Source organism: Juglans microcarpa x Juglans regia, chromosome 4D, assembly GCF_004785595.1.
Source record: "Juglans microcarpa x Juglans regia isolate MS1-56 chromosome 4D, Jm3101_v1.0, whole genome shotgun sequence".
Lineage (NCBI taxonomy): Eukaryota > Viridiplantae > Streptophyta > Magnoliopsida > Fagales > Juglandaceae > Juglans > Juglans microcarpa x Juglans regia.
The window spans coordinates 26,561,236-26,582,453 of record NC_054600.1 but is presented as its reverse complement, the minus strand read 5'-3'; the positions used below and the strand labels follow the sequence as shown (position 1 = coordinate 26,582,453).

Genomic DNA, 21,218 nt, shown 5'->3' with positions numbered 1-21,218 from the left:
AAAAATAAATTTCTAAATTAATATGATTCGATATAATACGTTAAATTATAAAATTAATTTTATTATAAAATAAATGTAACAGATCGTATGAAAATATATCAGTTTGTAGGTTTAATTTTGTATAATTTCTTTATGTCTATAACACTTCTTTTATTTATTTATTTAAAATGCAAAGGATCTAATTATATACAAGTATAATAAGTAAAATAGCAAAACAATGGGAAAATGCTAGTCTTTTTTGTTGGGATTTTTTTATTTAATGATTAAAGAGTTATTTTTTAATGATGTTGTAAATTTTTAAAAAAATATATATTTAAAATTGACAAAAAATGCATGTGAAAATGAAAACAAAAAAAAAAAACATATGAAATGTATTATTGGGAGCCCCCACCGGTGGCTATAGAGCCACCCAAACATATATAGTTCTTCTGTCATTGTAATGCTTGCTTAGTTAGTTGCTTTCACTACTAGTAATGTATTGAAAGTATTCATTATTGCATCAAATATCTACTTCCAAGTATTATTATATGTGACCATTTTAAAACTACATGTTTTAAATTGCCCCATATTGTGAAACAAAATATTATTATGAACCTACACCGACGAGTAGAAACGCTGATTCACAAATTACGGACCCAATGAATGATCTAGTTATTTGAGTGTCATTGTCAACTATTTGATCTCAAACTACATAATAATCTATCATTTTAAATCATAGCGAGTCATTTATATTGGTGTATTTTTTTAATGCGGTAGTTAAAAGTTGGTCACATGACCCATGCTTTGTAGAGGCAGTTCTTCTAGGTACAGTCAGGGCGCGCAACGGCTGCGGAGTCGGCTGACATGTGATATATTAAAAATAAATAGATGAAAACAGATGAAATCTGAAGAAAGACATTCAGACCAAAACAAAGCTCATTCTTCGTCTGGATCTTGTGTCTTCATCTTCGTGTGGTCTAGCGTCTTCGTCTTCATCTCTCACATAAACTGATAGTAGTGTAAGGGATGAAAGGCTGTAGCTTCTCCTCGACTATGAGCAACAGATGTATCGCAGATGGTGGTATTGTCCTTGTTTAACCTCACTTTGGTCTGCATCCTTTGCTGCCAATGGTACTCTTTGTTTGAGGCAGCCACGGAGACCATATCTCCATTCATGAACCCCTCCAGGCACCTTCACGGGTCAACTAACAAAACTCATTTATTTACAAAAGAAAAACTTCAATGACCCATGTCACATAATTCATTGATGATATTGGATAAGAACAAAATATATATATATATAATGAATATTAACAAATAATGGTTAGGTCCAAATTAGATTAGGGGTAAAAGAGAGAGCATTTATGAAACCGGTTCACATGATGTGGCAGTGCCCATCGTTTTGGGAGAAGATGAATACTTGTGAATCTGTGATCATCTATCCGGTTCAAAAAATGAGGCTTTTGATAAAGCTTGGAAGCGTCATTGTTCTTATCATTGTCTTTATTCAACTGAGCTTGTAATTCCACAAGCTTTCTTGAATGTGGACGGATTTTGTGACAGTGTCATTCGCAGTACTTTTGATCAAGAGTTACGTCTCTGGAGCACTGCAATTTGTTCCCATCGGTTCTCTGCACCTCCATGGCTTTGGATCTGAGTTAGAAGAAGAAAAAGAAGATGCGAAGACGAAGGGAGGGTTAGAAGATGCGAAGAAGAAGCTGTGTAGAAGAAGGACTCTGTTTGGGAGGGAGGCTTGAAGGATGCTGAAGAAACAACACAATGATGTTCATGTGGGTCTGTGAGAAGACGAAATGAGGGAGGGCAACGAGATGGAACGACTCGTTTTGATGCAAATGAAACGCAGCATTTCATTTTCCACATTGGCAGGGACTCCCCAGCGATTATGCTTGGCAACTGTATTTAGCGTTTTTCTTGTGGAGGTGATAAAATATCCTAGACCTATACTAGGTTCTCAAGCTCAGCCCAATGCAAGGGGACTCACCAGGAAAGAGGAAAGAGAAAATGAATGAGGGAACAAAGTGCTAAGGAAGGAAAATGTGTCAGTAGAAAATGTGAAGATATGAGTCATGTGACGTAAAAAATAGAAGATGAGACATAAAACAATAGAGGAATAGAGGATAAATGGAGCTTCCAAATGACTTTCGAGGGGGACTGACTTCAACTTCTTGAGCTTCTTCAACCTCTCAGCAAGGACTCCAACAACTAGATTTCCATTGTACAGCGAGGAAGATAGACCATGAGATATTGTAAATAAGTATATTTTTGAATAGTCTCAGCGGACTGAGAATGTATATTTCTCTCATTTTAACTTGTTGTATCATTTTTAGGCATTGACACTTTGCTTTTGAAGATCTTTTAGTGTGCATTATTGACTTGATAAATAACTAAATGACAGAGAACAAAAGGGATACAAAGATTTTACGTAGTTCAAGCATTTCAGCATTATGGTTTGTGTTTATGTGTTCCAAGTGTGAAACTCACTATAATATGAAGTTTGAAAAATAGAAGAACTTGAAAGAAGAAAAAGATTAAAATTAAGATTTAAAAGTGAAATTATCTCGTTTGCCCTCACTAACCTTCTTTTACTCCTTTTTTGTTGTCAATTTCGGCCTATATATTTTATTCTTTGTATTTAATCTCTTGAACCATAAACGTTGTGAACTCAAAATTTTATATCTCCTTTAGGAAAAGTTTTCTTGCAAGCGAGTTTGCACACCAAACCGCGCATCGATGCTAATATGTAAGATATTTATTTAATGAAACGATGCGAATTAAGACGGAAATAATTTTCGTGAGATAGGAAATTTTCTTATTCTCTCAAATTTTCCTTCTTTTGTTTTTCTTTCCAATAAAAAAAAAAAAAAGTCAGCATCGGTATGTAGTTTGATGTGTCAAACCGCTTGTACGTAACAAAGCTTTCTCCTTTAACCATTGTGGGCTCACTATTAACCTAACAATTTCATCTCACATCTCCTTACCTAGCTGATTACTTGTAAAAAAAATAAGAAATAATTACACCACATTTTAGGATTGTAATCAAGCAAAGCTGACCTTTAGGTTGCCGAGCTCAACTTGATTCGACTAAAAAAATTCGAGCTTTGTTTAATCTCGACTCGAGCTAAGCAGAATTGGAGTTTTTTATTTGTTAATTTTTAATAAAATTTTATAATTTAGAAAATAAATAAATAAATAAAATCTCAATTTAATGGAATCTTTACAACTAACAAGTAGAATTTTTGTTGAATTAGAAGATTATAAATATTTCTAAATAATTAATATGTAACTAGTTGATATTTACCCATTACAACCATATATTATGTGCCTGCATAAATTACCAATACATGTAGATAATATGATAGTATATATCAATATTTTATATATGGTTACTATATACTAGTAAATGAAATTATTAAATCTTACCAACTACCTATTGTACAAATTATAAAATAGCTATAAAGTATATTCAATATACAAACATAAGTAATTAAGTTAAATACTATATATTTAATTATAAAATGTGCTATACTTATATTATTAACCAATATATACACATACATTTATCAATGTATGAATATGGCTAAAAAAAAAAACCAGTAAACGGATAAACCAGACTAAACCGGATCACATTGGTGAGTTAGCTCAAGTACCGGTTTCATTTTTTTCAAAATCGATTGAAATTGGTTCGGTTCTGCTTTTCCTTTTTCAAACACTGAATTGGACCAGTTCATATAAATATAAATTTTAATTTTTTATATTATATATAATTTTAATATCTAATATATATAATTATATATAGTACAATATATTATCACTATATTATTATATACTATAATATATACAGTATATTATATATGTTATATGTAAGGAGATTTTCCCTCCCCATGGCCCGTGTGACAGGTCCATGAAGGGCCCAACACGACCAAAGACCTTTCTTTGAGGAATCCCTTGCCCCTTCTTAGAATACCCAGCCCCACAGTGGGACCTCAAGACTCTTAGTCACCCACAAGATGGAGATGGGCCTTGAGACAGCCTAACGATAGGAGAATCGGGATAAAAGATAGAATGGATTGGGCTTAAGAGGCCTAAGGGGTGAAAGACAAAGCTATAAACACAGAGCGTGGGAGCTTCGAGCTTCGAGCAAGAGGGCCTGGAGCATTTAATGGTCGACAAGCCTCACACCCAATGTTAGAAACAATCACTACCATGTCCAGATGACTGATGGTAGGAAGGACAAGGAAGCGCACGTCAGGGCAGAGGCACGCTGCATTTAATGACCAACGAAGTTAAAACGCCAACACGAGAAAGGGTATAGACCCATCCGGGTGGCCATGATCAGGCATGGCTCGCCTGTCACCTAACAAAAAGCTGGGAGGACAGCAGTGCAATCCGAGTACGAAGCAGGACAACCATGATTGACATGGCAGAAGATTGTCCGCCGCCAAAGCCTCGTCCAAGACACCAACACCCCACTATTAACAGGTATTTGGGACCACACCACCAGGTATATATACTCCCTCCTAGGGGTAAGAAAAACTCTCTAAGCTCTCACACTCTAGCACAAACTACAAAGGAGATTGATTGACTTAAGCATCAGAGGCTCCTTGGATACCATAGAGCCCTCCCAACCCTGATTTGCTTGCTTGATTGTGCAAGTATAAAGGCCCAAACCCAAGTTGTTGGAACCAGGCTCAAATGCGTACGAAACACGGCGTTAACATTATATATAAAATATACCGAAAAAATCAGACCAAACTGAACTGAAATCGATAAATAGTTTAGGAGTGCAACCGATGCGATATCGGTTCTTCAAATTACTAAACCGGTGTATACTAGTTTGGTTCTAAAATATGTTCAAAATCGGACCGAAGCATACTGATTACACCCCTATAGTTGAATTGAGTCGACTACAGCATAAACGAGTAGAGTTTAATAAGTCGAGTCAAATTTAATCAGATATGTGCTGTTTAAAAATTGAGTGGGTGTATATTGTCATGGGCGAGTTTTTTCTTTTACAAGTCGAATTTAATTGAGTAAGTATTGAGCAGACTATCAAATAGATTGATTCATTTACAGCCCTAACATCACTCCATCGCAAATAAAGGGTAGTCTAGTTGGCAAGAGTTAGGGGGTCGATCTTCCCTCCCTTGCCTGAAGTCACATGTTCGAAACAATTTGCCTTAGTAAAACTTATAAACCGAAGTTTTGAGAATCTTTGCAAGCTGGCACCTTAGTGAGGTTGTGGTGATAGGTTGTTCCACCCGAGTTTAGTAGCTATGGCTCAAATCAAACATGTTGCAATCAGTGGTGGCCTTTATAATCACGCCCAAAGAGAGAAATTACACTATCATCCCTCCCATTCTTTTGCCAAAAAAAAAAAGAACGTGTATATTATTATTATTTGTTGTTTGCCAAGAGAGAAACTTGCGCTGCCCATAGATTCAATTTACTACTAAACAATTTGAAGGAATAGACCTTTATTAGGCCCAATTTCTGATTTTCGGTAAGATTTGCATCTGAAGGGACTAAAAAAGGACTGGTTTAGTTATCGAGATTTATTTATTTTATCTTATATAATTATTATAAATTTTAAAATTTTTTTACATAAAATTTAATAAAAAATTAAAAAATTATATTAAAAATAATATTTTATTAATTTTTAATTTTTATTTTATCTCTCTCATTTAATTGTATAACCAAACCAAGACAGCAGGGAGCTTTTAGTCATTTTGCTGGTCTTTCGTTTTCTTAATTTTATTCTTTACTTAAAAATAAATAAATTTGGTACGAATTCGATTATTTCCGATTTGTTAGGGCTTGTTCAGAACTTCAGAGAGAGGCGAGTGAGAGAGATTCAGAGATGGGGGGAGGCCATGGAGAGAGCACGACGTACAAGGGCTTCACGGTGCATCAACCAAAGCGCTGGCACACCCTCACCGGGAAGGGCCTCTGCGCTGTAATGTGGTCAGTCTTTACCCGTATTTCTTCTTCTTTTTCTCAATCTTTCTTCAATTATTGTTACCCTTATTTTGTTTTCACTATTGACGACTCGGTTGTATATGAAGTCAGTACCTCAGATCTATCTTTTTCAAGTATTACCCTCGTTTTGTTTTCTATATCAATCACTTTGAGTTCTTTAATAACCTGGATAGATTGAGCTTGCTTATTGAAAAAAATGCGCAATTTGGGTCTTTCGGAGCCTCTTTTTTATTTTGGTTGTTTCTTTTATTTGCCGTCGGGTATATGAATTTTTTGCAATTTGATATTTCAGGTTTTGGGTGCTGTATAGGGCCAAGCAAGATGGTCCTGTAGTATTGGTAAGAGTCAACTTGGCACAAAATTTCCTGTATTTGAGCTCTTTTTCTTTATAATCTGCTTTTTCTAACTCCCCCCCACCAAAAAAAATTCTTGTTGTCTTAGGGTTGGCGGCATCCTTGGGAGGGCCACGATGATCATTCTCATAGCCACGGGCATGACCAGTAGGGCATCCTTTATCTCTCTTTGCTTTTAGATACTAATAACTAGTTATCTTAAAATGATGTATTTTTTTTTTTTTTTTTGTTCAATCAATTAAGTTAATCGACTCTTGGCTACAAGCACATGTTTACAAAATAACGGAGGGGGTTTTATTTCTTTTCTTTGATTGTCTGATGTGAACAGAAAATAAGAATTTCAGATCTTTATAGTTTGTACAACAGACTAAATTTTAATGTTGCTTCCTTTTTGGAAATATGTGCAATACCCAGGAAAGACTCTGCCATTCAAACTGCTTTGAATAATGTTCTTAAACCAAAATCATAGGACTTGTTGTATGTACTGCAATTGTGTTCAGTGGGTTGATCATTTTGGTGAAGGTTGGGTTACTAGTTAGTCCAATTGGGTTTGTACTCTTATAGATGGTAGCCTGTGGCTTTGTGCGAACAGATGGGGCTTTTCTTTTTGGAAAGGTGGTGTTTATTTTTTCGGGGGGGGGGGGGGGGGGGGGGGGGGGGGGTAGTATCTTCGAGCTACCAATATCAGAAAAGTACATCAGCATGAAACATTTTACATGAGAACAATCAAACTCTAAAAATGCCAGCATTTTTCCTTTCTATCTTATTTAATCTGTATGAAGATTTCATTATATGGTGTTTGGTCATTTCATCAACTATAATTACACCATTTTGTTATGTCTTTCTGGTTTTTGGCACTGACCAATAAAGATTATGTTTGAATTATTTCTTTTCTATGTTGCAGGTGAAGTGGAAATTCAACTTCATTAGATAATACTAAATTGGTATTGGTAGATTATCTATAGAACATTGTCCATTAATGAGATATATAGAGACCTATACTTTCTTCCACAAAATGAGAGAGGGAGGGGGGGGGGGGGGGGGGGGGGGGGGGGGGGGGGGGGGGGGGGGGGGAGAGAGGGGGAGAGAGAGAGTTAGTTGTACAAGCATACATTTTATTACTGATGCTTGAGTTGCACTGTTACCCAGCTCTTCTCTCACATATCTATTTTTAAATTTGTAAAACGCAAAATAAATTGACCAGAACTTGCTTTTGTTTTATCACCTGTAGGCACTGAGGAGCTGAAAGAAGAGGACAAAGAGTTTTGTTGATGGGTTCTTGGCACAAATGTCATCTCAACTTCGTTTATTTCTGTTTCAATAAAGTGATTGTGAAGAAAAGATTGTGTGAACATGATATGTAATGAACAGAAAACTCCGATTGAGCATGTTAGTCTGTTAGCATGAATATCACTCGGTTTTTTATTTGTAATATATTTCGGAGCATCAGTGGCTCTCATGCTTTATTCCAGCCATGGCACTCTTTCCTTGCACAAAATAATGTCAATTGTCTCGCATACATATAGCCCTTCGTTAATTTCCCTTTTTTCTTATTCTTTTGCGAATCAATTCATTTTAGTTCATCTCGCGATTTATTGCTTTCGGTTCTTCCCAAGGTGTTCCCTTTGTGCTTGCCTTGTATTAATACGACTCTTGTTGGATTTGAAGAAGATCACGAAAAAACAAGTTTATGGACATTTGATTGGTATTAATATTGTAGTCTGTACTGATCAAAAGAAATATTCTGGTCTGTACATATTTTACAAGAACTCCATGTTTCATCGCTGCCTTGCATTGGAAACGTCGACCTGAAGTGTAACGTAGTTCGTCGTCCTTTCCAACCAAATTTGGCTGAAAACTAATAAAAGATTGCACAGTTATTCCCTCCTGGCACCGATATGATCTTCTCCTCAAATTTCGAGGCAAGTTAAGAACCTCCCAAATTGCAATCGTTTGCGTGGTTCTTTAGTTAGAAACAAGAAGGGGAATAAGATCAGAGAAATGGAAAAGCTTTGGTTCAAACAAGCATTTTGGATATAGGAAATAAATTAGGTATTGAAACAACCGTTTGAATATTGAAACAAGCTAGCACATGAGGCATCCACATACGTGGGACAATGACCTCTCTGATGGCCACAAATCAAAAGCTAATTGCGCATGGTAAACAAAATGTCGCCTTCCTTTGTCTTCATCACTCGTCAGATATAAGCCCAATAAATGGTTATAAACTGCCCGGATACCTGAAAAGATTTATTTAGGCTGTGAGCGATCACAGGACGATATATGCAAAAATGGACGTGCGCGAAATTTGAACTTTTGCGGAAGCAGATCACAGTTTAATAGCCTCTGAGGTTGTCTTTGGTCGATTGTCTTTGCATGTCCACTGACACATGAAGAGATCAGATGGGATTTCCAGTAGTGTTGCGTGCATCCATTCAGCTAGCTAGTTTGTTAGAATGTTGAGGAGTGAAACTCTTGTCTGAATCAAACGCCTAAACATGCACTCCAACTCCGCTTCAAGATCTTCAATGGCAATCTCCACTGCCTCCAGTCTTTTATTCGTATCCTGGAGCGCCATCAAATCGCAAATATTGTTCAGTCTATGTCTATTAAGGCGAACAAGCCTCGAAGCAAACGAGCATTTAGCCGATTTGGGATCTAGCCATGATATGGAAATGAGGGACAACAGTACCTCCATTATAGAAATAGCAGTCATTCTCACTTCCTTTAGCACATTCACAACTCCTTTAAGGTTGTCATCTATTGATGAGAGGTGCAGATTAATGCACTTGTTCCTCATACCTTTTATCTTCATGCCTTTTAAAGAATTCAAGCGATTCAATGTTTCTATCTTCAACGTCTTTCTACCGAGATTATAAGCTGCAATCCTGTTGCCAATTTCCGGCTCGCCAATGGACCCCCGACTAAACGTAAATTGAAGATCTTTCAGTTGTTTTTTGACGAGTAAGAGAACATCTTGAGCAGTGCCATACGCGTCCAACATCCTTAGAGATTCCTCCGAGACCTTATGAACCCTTTGTTCTTGTCGTTGGTGCAAAAGAGCTCGTCGAATGGAGCCGGGTGAGTGAACAAGGCCGCTGGAAGAGTTGGGCAAAACTCCAAGAGCATGAAAATTTGGGCGTGCCATATACCTAGCTACAAAGATAAGATTCTGAATGCATGTATCGGATTTCTGTGTTTGAAGATCATCAGAAATTAAGATGCTTTAGATCTCTTCATAGAGAAACCTATAAAGACAGGAAAACCCTGAATCAGATCTGATAGTTCTATGCACGGATCATCTGCACAAGTACGTAGTGAGTACAGCTAATCTCCAAATTGTCCGGGGAGCCTTCCGTTATAGACAGGTGGTGGTTAATACAGTTGGTGTTGATAAGATTGGTACCCCCAAATACACATTGCATGCATGAAAGATGGAGGTGCCAATTGTGATATGATGGTAGATTGGTAGTCGTTGAGTTTTCTTCTTCTGTCAGGTATAATCCAAAAATACCCAAAAATTCTCATCCCAAATTTGGAAGACGATGAGGACTTGGAAGCTTTTTGTGGTGTTTTTTTATGGATGGGTGCAGAATATGTAAATTGGAGGACTTGTGTGGACGGCTATTATTGGGGGTTGGTATTTGGGGTTGGACAGTCCGACCAGCTATTCTCTTTAAAAAAAAAATGATAAATATCACTTTTTTTAAAATTCTAGACTAAAAAATAAAATAAAAAAAACTCGTTATAATTTGAGCAAAAACAGAAACCATCCGATTAAAGGACGTGCGAATTTCCGATATTTAGGCCCGTGTGAACACCTGCGGGCCAGGCCCACGCAAGAAAATAAAACACATCTGCAGCCTCTAGAAACTTCACAAGTGACCAATGCAAAGCGAACGCCTCTGCTTTTCACACCCTTTTCAGTGGTCGTTTCGTTTGAAGTTTGAACTTCCTTGGAAAGGGTAATTACCATCATCTTCCTCCGCATAGCGCCAGCCTATATATCCACACAGTCGCTAAAACAGTAGAAAATGAAAGCACAGAAGTTTAAGACACAAAAATATCATCATTCAAGAAATAACTGGCTCTCATACAGACCACGTGGGCGGGACCTAAGCACCAAGCAAAATCTATGGCATGTGTTTGGGCAAGTTGCTTCCCTTTTCATCCCCCAAAATCTCTCCCAAGTAAAAGAACAAAACAACAAAATCCCATGTCGGATTCGTAGAAGAGGCTACAATCCACACACTATAATTACCCCTTCATCATCCCTATTGATATTCCTTTGTACCTGCACATATAAGCAAGTTTAGAGACGCACAGGATAGAGATAAAGCACAGAACAAACTTCCATCTCATCAAACCCATGGCTTCCACCACCACGACCAATCCTTTGCTCTCTTCGAACTTCTTAGGGTCTAAAATCTTGCTCTCTCCTCCAACCCCGAAAACCACCAAATCACCGCTTCTTTTGCCTCTCTTCTCCAAAAGAAAGTCTGTAATCACTCAAAGCATTCTCAACAAAAAACCCAATTCAGTGCCTTTGAATTCTCTCTCGTCCCAAGCCACCTTAGCTGCCTTAATCTTCTCTACTATTTCCCCACAAGCTACCCTAGCCCTTGACAACCCCGCACCCCCTCAACCCCCACCAGTAATCGAAGCCGAACTTACCAAATCTAGCCCCTCAAATTCCTCGCCTTTCTCACAAAACCTCCTCCTCACAGCCCCAAAGCCCCAATCCCAGAACAACTCTGACCTCCCAGAAGGTGGCCAATGGCGATACAGCGAATTCTTGAACGCAGTGAAGAAGGGCAAAGTAGAGAGAGTCAGATTCAGCAAAGACGGCTCTGCTCTTCAGCTCACCGCCGTCGATGGCCGCCGAGCCACTGTAACTGTCCCTAACGACCCGGATCTCATCGACATCTTGGCCATGAACGGCGTCGATATCTCAGTCGCCGAGGGAGATTCGGGCAACGGGTTGTTCAATTTTATTGGTAATCTTCTGTTCCCTATCATCGCTTTTGCTGGACTGTTCTTCCTCTTCCGCCGAGCCCAAGGCGGCCCCGGCGGGCCAGGTGGGCTGGGTGGCCCAATGGACTTTGGAAGATCGAAATCCAAGTTCCAAGAGGTGCCCGAAACCGGCGTTACATTCGCCGATGTAGCAGGAGCTGACCAAGCGAAGCTTGAATTGCAAGAAGTCGTTGATTTCTTGAAAAACCCAGATAAGTATACTGCCCTGGGAGCTAAAATCCCAAAAGGGTGCTTGCTTGTGGGACCCCCTGGTACCGGGAAGACCCTATTGGCAAGAGCAGTCTCCGGCGAGGCAGGCGTGCCATTCTTCTCGTGTGCCGCTTCGGAGTTTGTGGAATTGTTTGTGGGAGTTGGGGCTTCGAGAGTGAGGGACTTGTTCGAGAAAGCCAAGTCGAAAGCGCCGTGCATTGTGTTCATCGATGAGATTGATGCGGTGGGGAGGCAGAGAGGGGCGGGGCTTGGAGGTGGGAATGATGAGAGGGAGCAAACTATCAACCAGCTCTTGACGGAGATGGATGGGTTTTCAGGTAATTCGGGGGTGATTGTGTTGGCGGCAACAAACCGGCCCGACGTACTTGACGCAGCGCTGTTGAGGCCGGGGAGGTTTGACAGGCAGGTCACTGTGGACAGGCCTGATGTTGCTGGTAGAGTTAAGATCCTCCAGGTAATTATTAGCTCTATACATACAAACCCTGCAGAGTTAGTTGAACACATTTCTGTATTATCTGTAAATAAGACGTCCAAGGTCTAAATCTTGGTTATACAATTCAAAAATAATATAAATTCATGTTGATATTTATAAAATAAATGATATCCGAGTAGATGTTGTTTCAAGAGTGCTGTTCGTTCATTGCTCTAAAATAAGATCGGTTAACGGCATGTTGGCCTTCTGTGCCACTTAAAAAAGGGGGAAAAACTCCACCACTCAACAACATATTACTAGGGCCAATTCTCATCTAGGAATATAATTGTATAATTTGGTTCATTCAACTGCCGTTGTCCAAAACTGAGGAGCTTAATAGGAAGTTTTCCAATCATTGAGTTGAACCGAATCCATTTTTTAAACTTGAACCCTGCACGTATGATAGGTACACTCGAGAGGGAAGGCTCTCGGAAAGGATGTGGACTTTGACAAGATAGCGAGAAGAACCCCGGGTTTTACAGGGGCTGATTTGCAGAATCTGATGAACGAAGCAGCTATTCTTGCGGCCAGGCGTGACCTCAAGGAAATCAGCAAAGATGAGATATCTGATGCGCTGGAGAGGATTATTGCTGGGCCAGAGAAGAAAAATGCTGTTGTTTCAGAGGAGAAGAAGAAACTAGTGGCTTATCATGGTATGTCTATAGATAAGGATGTTTCCAGCTTTGTCTAGCTTTGTAATCTTTGATTTTCGGTGGCTAACAATGTATACGCTCAAAAAACCTTGCAGAGGCCGGGCATGCTCTAGTTGGTGCATTAATGCCTGAATATGATCCTGTAGCCAAGATATCAATCATTCCTCGTGGCCAAGCTGGTGGCCTTACCTTTTTTGCTCCAAGTGAAGAGAGGCTGGAGTCTGGACTTTACAGTAGAAGCTACCTGGAGAATCAGATGGCTGTTGCCCTGGGTGGAAGGTTAGTTGCATGAACTTATTTCCAGCAATGTAGAACATATCTTCTTCTTCTTCTTCTTCTTTTTATCATTGTTTTATATTCAAGTACCATTAGAGCCGTTCTGGGTCTAACTCTGCTATAGTTAAGAAGTGCTTGGATTTGTAGTATGTTTTCCCCCTCTTTTTAGTGCACTAGTTGGCTACAACCACCCCATTTTGTTAAACAACTTTCTTCTCTTCCTTGTTTTCAATTGCAGAGTTGCGGAAGAGGTCATTTTTGGCCAGGAAAATGTGACCACGGGAGCATCAAATGACTTCATGCAAGTATCGCGGGTGGCAAGGCAGATGGTCGAGAGATTTGGGTTCAGTAAAAAGATAGGACAAGTTGCCATTGGTGGACCTGGTGGAAATCCCTTCTTGGGTCAACAGGTATGGCTTGTGATTGGACTTGGGAAACGCTGCCAAAGTTATAATAATGCCTGATGATACATATATATTCATATCATGAATGCAGATGTCATCCCAGAAAGATTACTCGATGGCAACAGCTGATGTAGTGGATGCAGAGGTTAGGGAACTGGTAGAGACGGCATATTCCAGGGCCAAACATATCATGACTACCCACATTGACATACTTCACAAGCTTGCTCAGCTACTCATCGAGAAAGAAACTGTCGACGGGGAGGAGTTCATGAGCCTCTTCATTGATGGGAAAGCTGAACTATACGTTGCTTGATCCCACCGCTCAAGCGTCAAAATCTTGGTGTTATAAATTTAATATACGCATAATACAAGTTAGGAACTAATTAATTATTTCAATAAATTCAAAAAAATAGGAAAACACTTGACAGCAGAAATCAAGTTCCTCTCTCCATCCATCGCTCTCTATCTTACACTTTTAAACAGAAACCACATTCCCAATTTCCATTACACAAACATCACATGTTGGTTACAACGACAATTAATTGAAAACCAAATATATGAAAGAATAAATTCTGCATTGATTCTCAAGACCCTCTCCCACCGCGTTGCCTTTTTTCTTCGAGTGTTGCGGCTTCATTCAACATATCACCTGCATCCTTGTGCATATCCAGCTTGGCAAGTGCAACTGCCTGCATGTAGAAGGCTGTCGACCAATCAGGGTAAACGCATTGTGCTTGCATTGCATCTCGGAGGGCAGCATCTGGTTGATCACACATCAGATGGCAAAGACTTCGTCGTGCATACACCGTTGGAGAAACCATGGTTCCAACGTCTATGAACTGCGCATACAACCAATATAAAATTAACCAAATCACAGTATCTCACCTTTTCTATTCTATCTCTTCTCATTGTTTTCTTCTTTACTAGTTGAAATCTGGATGTCTTTTCTATTTCTTTACCCCTAATGGATCAATGGCATTAGCTTGTACGAGGGAGAAGAAGAGAATGGGGCGGGAGAGGAGGAGCACATTTATGTTTGCGTCAAGCTCTGTGGACGTATGCTGTTCTCCGTATCAATCAAGTTCCACATTTTCTTAAAATTCTACAGATATAAAATATCCCTCCCATGTTAACATCATAGCATGGAAATCTGGGATACTATTAAATAAAGTTATATTGCTTTTTGTACAAGTGAATAACAGGGAAGTATGGATGGCCTACCACATAATGGTATGAAACGAAGTTTATTTATGAGAGCTATTTATCTCAATACTGCAATCAACATACCTGAGAATAACTGTCTATTGCAGATCTAAAATCTCTGTCACGAAATGCCAAGTCCCCACGCTTTCTTGCCTCCAGCATATCTCTCATTTGCTGGGTCCATTCTTGGAAAGACAACTAAACAAATGGACATCAAGAAAAAGATGTTAGTATAAGAGTAGATGAAAGTTATGCACGCTTGCAACTTGTACAATTCAGTTACCTCATTGGACCCTTCATCATCTTTGTAGTGTGTCATGACCAAGATCTGATGGATAGCTGTGAGGTCCATCCTTGAACAGGCATCACCCATTGGAGAAAGGGGGTGTTGTGGCGTAGGAGGTGCATCCTCGTGCTTTGGGATTCCCAGCATCACATAAGATGGAACCTACAAGCAGAGAATTCACATCCTGAAATAAGATTTGAAGTTCACAAAACTGTTTCATTATGGACGGATCCATCCACAAAAATATCTGGAAGTTGATTTTAGTACACAATCAGGAATGCAATAAAATCCATTATAAAAAATAAGGAAAATCAAATAAAACGAGACAAACAACCATCAATTCTTTCCTGCACTCATCACCATCAAGAAAACCACAACTAAAAACTTTGCTTGCAGGCAACTGAATGTTTGATATAAGTGAGATGTATCAACACTATTGCTCTGCCATAAGTAAGGATCCTTTTAATAATAATTATAAGGCTAGTCCTCTTTAAAAAAAAAAAAAAAAAAAAAGCGCTCCAACCAAGAATCAATCGGCAAAACAGACAACCAGCGGCACAATGGATAATTGGGCATCGTGATAGCATGACAGGCAGTGATCTTGTGCTTCCACAGCATTTAAGAAGAAATTTGATAGGTCGTGTTTAAAAAAAAAAACACATGATAAAAGCTTAATGCATGCATTAGAAAGCTAGACAGCAATGAAAGCAGATTTTACATCAGGTTTATTTTGTAGGGGGGCAAGTGTTGCAACAAGGCCTTTGGCATTCGGTCGTTCCCTAGGTTCGTACTGCAAGCATTGTGAGGCAATATCAAAAACCACCGTTGCCTCCTCAGTTGAAAAGTTACCCTCCAAATGTGAATCCATGAGAAGAAGAATGTTTTTGCCCCGTATCATATCAAGAGCCTGCATACATAATAGAAACATATTCATTAAAATCAATGCCAAAATAATTTCAAACAAAAAAAATAGAGAGAATCGTTAAATTTCAAACGACCGTGTTAAGATCTTCCTTGACACTAGCAGGTAACAAATCAGTGGTGTGACTATCAGGGGTGTTATTTCTCCAAATTCTTAGATAGGATTACATAACGACAAATCTGTTATCTGACATAAGCCTTCTGCAACATAAATCATAACAGACTTCTTTGGAAGCTAAAACTGTAACACAAATACAGCCAGAAAGACAACGTATTAGAAAGGCCACACTCAAGAAAAAAAGATGAAAAAGGATATTATCCAGTATATTCCATTTTATGACAGATAATTGTTAAGTCACAGCTCAATAATAGTAGCAAAAGTATACTGTCATGCTCAACACAAATCCTACAAGCCTATAGAGAAAGCACGCAGCTTCCCAACTACAAATTTCCAATATCGTAGAATAAGTTCCTTAAAATGAGTACTTGTTTTCTTCTCTTTCTTATTAAAGAGGAATTCCATTGTGGACTTCACTGCCCTCAAATTGGACAGCTGAATCGGCAGAACCACTACACTAAACCTATGAGTGATAGATCCACTGTCCAAAATTGTAAAATACTTACATGACCTGGGGGGATGTGCTTTCCACTGAGAAGATCCAAGAGGACAGTCCCAAAGCTGAAGATAACGCTTTCTGGAGTCACCCTTCCTATAACATATACGTATTCCATTTAGGAAGCATTACTCAAAAAGTAGTGTCATACATTCCAATAATAACAATTTTAACACTATATAAACACCTTGCAAAAAAATTGATAACATCTACAAAGCAGTTAAGCATCACAACTCTTTCAAACCCTACAAAAGTAAATGGTACATGTACGATAATCTAAAATATGTCAAGGCAAGCAACACTCTGTGGTCACTTAGATTGTAAGTTTCACACGATATTCATGTACCAACCTCAGCTCAAGTTATCTTTCCTATATTTTTTCTTTTATAATGAGGAATCCCGGAGACTGTGCAAACGTAACATGTCTTTTACTCAGTTCAACCCCAAACCTGTATAACGCACCCACATCACATGGATCAAGTTAATCGTTGACTTTTCACCAATAGGAAGTCGGGGACATGGCTCCTATCTCAATAACCATCTCAACCCATCTCATCTCATCTCATTTAATCATTACAACTTTTCCAAACTTTCAAACAAAATATAATAAACAATTCAACCTTTTCAAATTCTAAAACAATTTAAAAAAAAAAAAAGATACCATGCTAAAATTCTAGCTGTACCTATATGCCTACAAAGGTTAAGGTGAGAAGAAAATTGAGATTATTAAAAGAAATTGAAATTCCCTTTCATGTTAAGCAATTTTAATTACTGTAAAATCTGTAACACTGGGCGGATCTAGTGAATCATCATGTCATATAGAGCTGAATCTTCTGAGATTTTATGAGCTTGGAAACTCTTGCACTTGATCTCTATATATGGCCCTTTTTACTGGCTTGCCTATATAGATCTGCTCCAAACCCCCCCCCCCCCCCCCTCTTCTTGAATGTAATCAACTAATTTATACTTTTATCTGAAGGTGCAGCTTAACTCTGCCATATCCGTGCAAGCGGAGATTCTATGTAACTTTCTAAAATATTCTACAAGGTTTCTTGATGATACTATAGGGTCTCTTTCTTTCAGTAGACCAAGCAGACAATGACAATTAAACATTAATAGTATCCTTTAGAAGTCATACATTGATATAAAAGGAAAAACTAGCAGTAATCATCACAAAACAAAAGATTATGGAAGCATGAGGATGTCTAGCTGGTTTTATGTATTAGAGAACAATAAAGATAACAAGATCTCAGGATTTAGTATGGAAGATATCACCAAGTAACATAGATAATGAGACCGAAGATTAGAAGCTACCATTTCTCAGATACTCTGGAGGTGTATAAGCAAGATTTGTGCTGTAACTTTTTCCATCCATACTGTTTTTCATCAAGCCAAAACATGAAAGCCGAGGATCACCATTCTGCCAAAACCATCCACAACAGTACCACTTTAACTCGAGAGAAAATTCATAGATGCCAGAAACAAGAGTAAATTTGCTACTGCACCTCGTCAAAGAGAACCCTGTATGCGTTCAAGTCATGATATAATGGGCGGCCTTGGGTACTACAATAATCTAATGCCTCAGAAATGTACAAAGCAACCCTTAATCGCATGGCCCACTCAATGGTCTGATTCTCCCCTGCCAATCCAGTGATAAATGAAGCATTAAACTTCAGGCAACTCGTTAATGAAGGAATTTATTAAGATAAAGAAGAAGTTTCAGTGAACAGACTGGTAATATAGAGTGAGCCTCGCATTATGACCACAAGTAAGAAAGACGCGAGAGAACGACCGTGTCCATTACACAGTTTTAAGGGTTCTTCACCAATTTGAATTTCTTAAATATTTTTCAGATAGATATAGATATACAAACATGCATATATAAATAATTACGAGTTATTCTATTCTCAAGCAGTGTGTAGATCACACCATACACATCACTTAAATGGTAAGATTTGATTTATAAGAATCAAATTTCAAAACTTCTCTTCTAAATCAAATTATGCCATATAAGCATCTTACTAGGTGTGCTCTACACACCAACTTAAAAATAGAGTTTTTCAAATAACTACTATTATATCCGCAGCTTCAAGTACAGGCAATAAAGCAACTTGCTTTATGGAAGCAATTTTTTTTTCAAATGCAACGGAAATCAAATCCACTTGAAAGACTGGTCCTTTAGGATTCATCATACTAATAACCACCAGACAGTCCAAAATTAGTTAATATTACCAGAACAACTATGCCTAAGAATTCAAGTAGAAACAATTCCATAAATTATTTATTTACGGAAATAATTAGAAGCCAGAAAATTACAGGAACGTACAGTGGAATAGATGTTTGGCTAGGGTATCGTTGGGCATGTACTCCGCAACAAGCAGCCTCTCATCGCCATCGCAGCAATACCCAATTAGATTCGCAAGCCTTTTGTGCCTTAGCTTCCCAACCCCAAAAGCTTCCTCCTATAATTAAAATTAAATCAATAGCAACAACTCAACAGTAATGAAACAAAACACTCCAATTTTGCAAACCCTAAGAAGAAGAAAAAAATGAGGAGCAAAACGGAACAACGGGAAAGGTAAGACAATAAAGGAAAGGAGTAACTACGGCGAACAGCTTGGGGTCAGGCCAAGCGAGCTTGGTGAACTTCTTGACGGCGATCCAACGGCGATGGTTCTGGTTCTGGCTCTGGAGGCGGCCCTTGTAGACGACATTGGGGGCCTTCTCCCCGCTCTCGGAGACGATGTGGTCGGAGCTGAAGTTATTGGTGGCGGCTCTCAGGTCGGCCAGAGAGAACTCCGAGAATCCCGGCACGCCTCCGTAACCGGCGGCGATGGCTCCGGAAGCGCCAGAATCGGTTCCGTTGGGTGGGGGAATAGCATAAGGGAGGTTGTGGTAGTTGCTGTGGTTGTGGAGTTGATTGTGGTTACGGCGGTGGTACTTGTTATCTTCCGTACGGGAACCTTTCAAGAAGGTGGATTCGCAACAGCCCATATCTCGGTCTGAGTTGACTCAGTCCCTCAACACCTCCACCTTGCTATTAGCCAAAAACCATAACAGAGAGAGAGAGAGAGAGAGAGAGAGAGAGATTCCTTTGGCTCAGTGTTAACCCAGGCTACCCAGCCACCCACCCGTGTGTGTATCACTACAGCGAAGAGATCTCTAAGGAGCGAAGAAGAGGAGGTGCAGCTTTCTATTTCTTTTTCATTTACGTGTTTTCTCTTCCTTTGGCTGCACTGACAAAGCTTCTTCTTTCTCCCCCTCTGCTTGAACTGTCCTTTTTGTATCTTTGAGGGTACTTTGGTCCTCCAATCTAGTCTCCTGTTTCATTTCGCGGTTTTTTCGTCCTTGCCTTCCTTTCTATCTATATGTCTCTATTTTTTTCTAACTCAAAAATTACTATACATATATTATTAACTATATTATTAGCAAAACATTTTATGATCAGCAGATAAATAAAAATATTAAAATTAATATTTATTAAACAATAATAAATAGCGCTTCTTTATATTAATTTCTAAAAAGTGAAAGCTCATCATGCATCATTATTTATCTTCATGATTTTTAATATCTTATAATATTAGTTCCCTTAATTTCCATAATTTTTTTTTATTTTGAATATAATTTATTTATTTGGTTGTTATTCTTCACAAACAAACAAGTCGTTCATTTGCTTTTTAAACGTAGAATATCACATGAGAACGCAAAAAAATAATATATATATATATATATAACAAGAAATGTATACAAATATGGATAAGCACAAATATTTTATATGTAGAAACGAAATTATTTATTTTTTAAGATTCAAATGTTTTTCACACCGTAGTGGACTTTTAATATGTTTTGTTCTTTTATTTGATGTAAAGATAAAATGTACGCCACCTCCTTTGATTATGTAATTTATGAGATATTTTTGTTAAAAATTAAATAAAATATTATTATAATATAATTTTTTTTATTTTAATATTTAAAACTATTAAATTATTTATTATATTTTATATATTAATTTATAATAATTATATAAGATGAGATAGATAGCTTTGAGCTTTAGGCTTTGTTTAGTCTTTAAATCTATCTCAACTCATTATTATAATTTTTTTAAATTTTAATATAAAATATAATAAATAATTTAAATTATAAAATTATAAAATAATAATAATATTAAAAAATAATATTTTATTAATTCAACTCAACTCAACTCAATACCTAAACAATTCAATTTAACGTTTAAACAGAATCTTAATCTCTGCCCGCTTTTGAGTGGAAGAATAAAAAAATAAAACAGCGGGCTTGTCGGCGGCTTGTGTGATGCGGTGCGTGTGCAGCACGAGTTGAACGAGAAATTCGAGTTCCGACGCTTGTAGTAATAGATAGTATTACTATTTCCTACATTTTCTCTTGAATAAGGTATTCTGCATTTAATAAAGACTGTGTAAGTTACCAAATAAATAAATAAACCTAATTTAAAAATATTAAATATTATAAGAGCATTGATATTGAATTAGTTAAATATTTTTTTATCTTTAAATTTAATAAATATCATCTATATTTACTTCACATTAAATTAACTAAATTATTTTCATCCAAAATGTAAGCTACAATAAATCTATTCTTATTTTTAAATATAAAAAAAAATTACAACAAATTTAAAAGTATTTTTTTAAATTATTATATTATAGATGTAAAATTTTTATTCATATAAGATTTTACTATTTATATACATATGAGATTATTATATTATAGATTGTTAGATTGTGAAAATAAAAATGAATATGATTTGTTGGAAGTTATTAAAGATTATAAAAATAAAATA

The 21,218-nt window shown here is 37.6% G+C and overlaps 4 protein-coding genes across 4 annotated transcripts; 2 read left to right on the top strand and 2 right to left on the bottom strand.

The window, feature by feature from the left end:
• Positions 1-5,779: 5,779 nt before the first annotated feature.
• Positions 5,780-7,800, top strand: LOC121260037 (NADH dehydrogenase [ubiquinone] 1 beta subcomplex subunit 2). Its single transcript, XM_041161899.1, has 4 exons — positions 5,780-5,961; positions 6,269-6,314; positions 6,418-6,476; positions 7,561-7,800. Exons 1-4 carry the CDS (start codon positions 5,858-5,860, stop codon positions 7,565-7,567), a joined length of 216 nt encoding a protein of 71 aa, XP_041017833.1. The 5' UTR covers positions 5,780-5,857; the 3' UTR covers positions 7,568-7,800.
• A 39-nt stretch (positions 7,801-7,839) lies between these two features.
• On the bottom strand, positions 7,840-9,924 carry LOC121260020. Its single transcript, XM_041161879.1, has one exon. The coding sequence runs from the start codon at positions 9,475-9,477 to the stop codon at positions 8,773-8,775; it is 705 nt and encodes a 234-aa protein (XP_041017813.1). The 5' UTR covers positions 9,478-9,924; the 3' UTR covers positions 7,840-8,772.
• A 476-nt stretch (positions 9,925-10,400) lies between these two features.
• Positions 10,401-13,798, top strand: LOC121259964 (ATP-dependent zinc metalloprotease FTSH, chloroplastic). The gene is made up of 5 exons (XM_041161805.1): positions 10,401-12,027; positions 12,452-12,698; positions 12,794-12,977; positions 13,213-13,384; positions 13,470-13,798. The coding sequence occupies exons 1-5, from the start codon at positions 10,699-10,701 to the stop codon at positions 13,689-13,691; spliced, it is 2,154 nt and encodes a 717-aa protein (XP_041017739.1). The 5' UTR covers positions 10,401-10,698; the 3' UTR covers positions 13,692-13,798.
• Positions 13,749-19,712, bottom strand: LOC121259979 (serine/threonine-protein kinase BSK1-like). The gene is made up of 9 exons (XM_041161821.1): positions 19,010-19,712; positions 18,729-18,864; positions 17,908-18,041; positions 17,717-17,822; positions 16,413-16,498; positions 15,586-15,774; positions 14,865-15,029; positions 14,666-14,779; positions 13,749-14,217 (listed from the first exon to the last, which is right to left on the bottom strand). The coding sequence occupies exons 1-9, from the start codon at positions 19,394-19,396 to the stop codon at positions 13,963-13,965; spliced, it is 1,572 nt and encodes a 523-aa protein (XP_041017755.1). The 5' UTR covers positions 19,397-19,712; the 3' UTR covers positions 13,749-13,962.
• Positions 19,713-21,218: the final 1,506 nt, after the last annotated feature.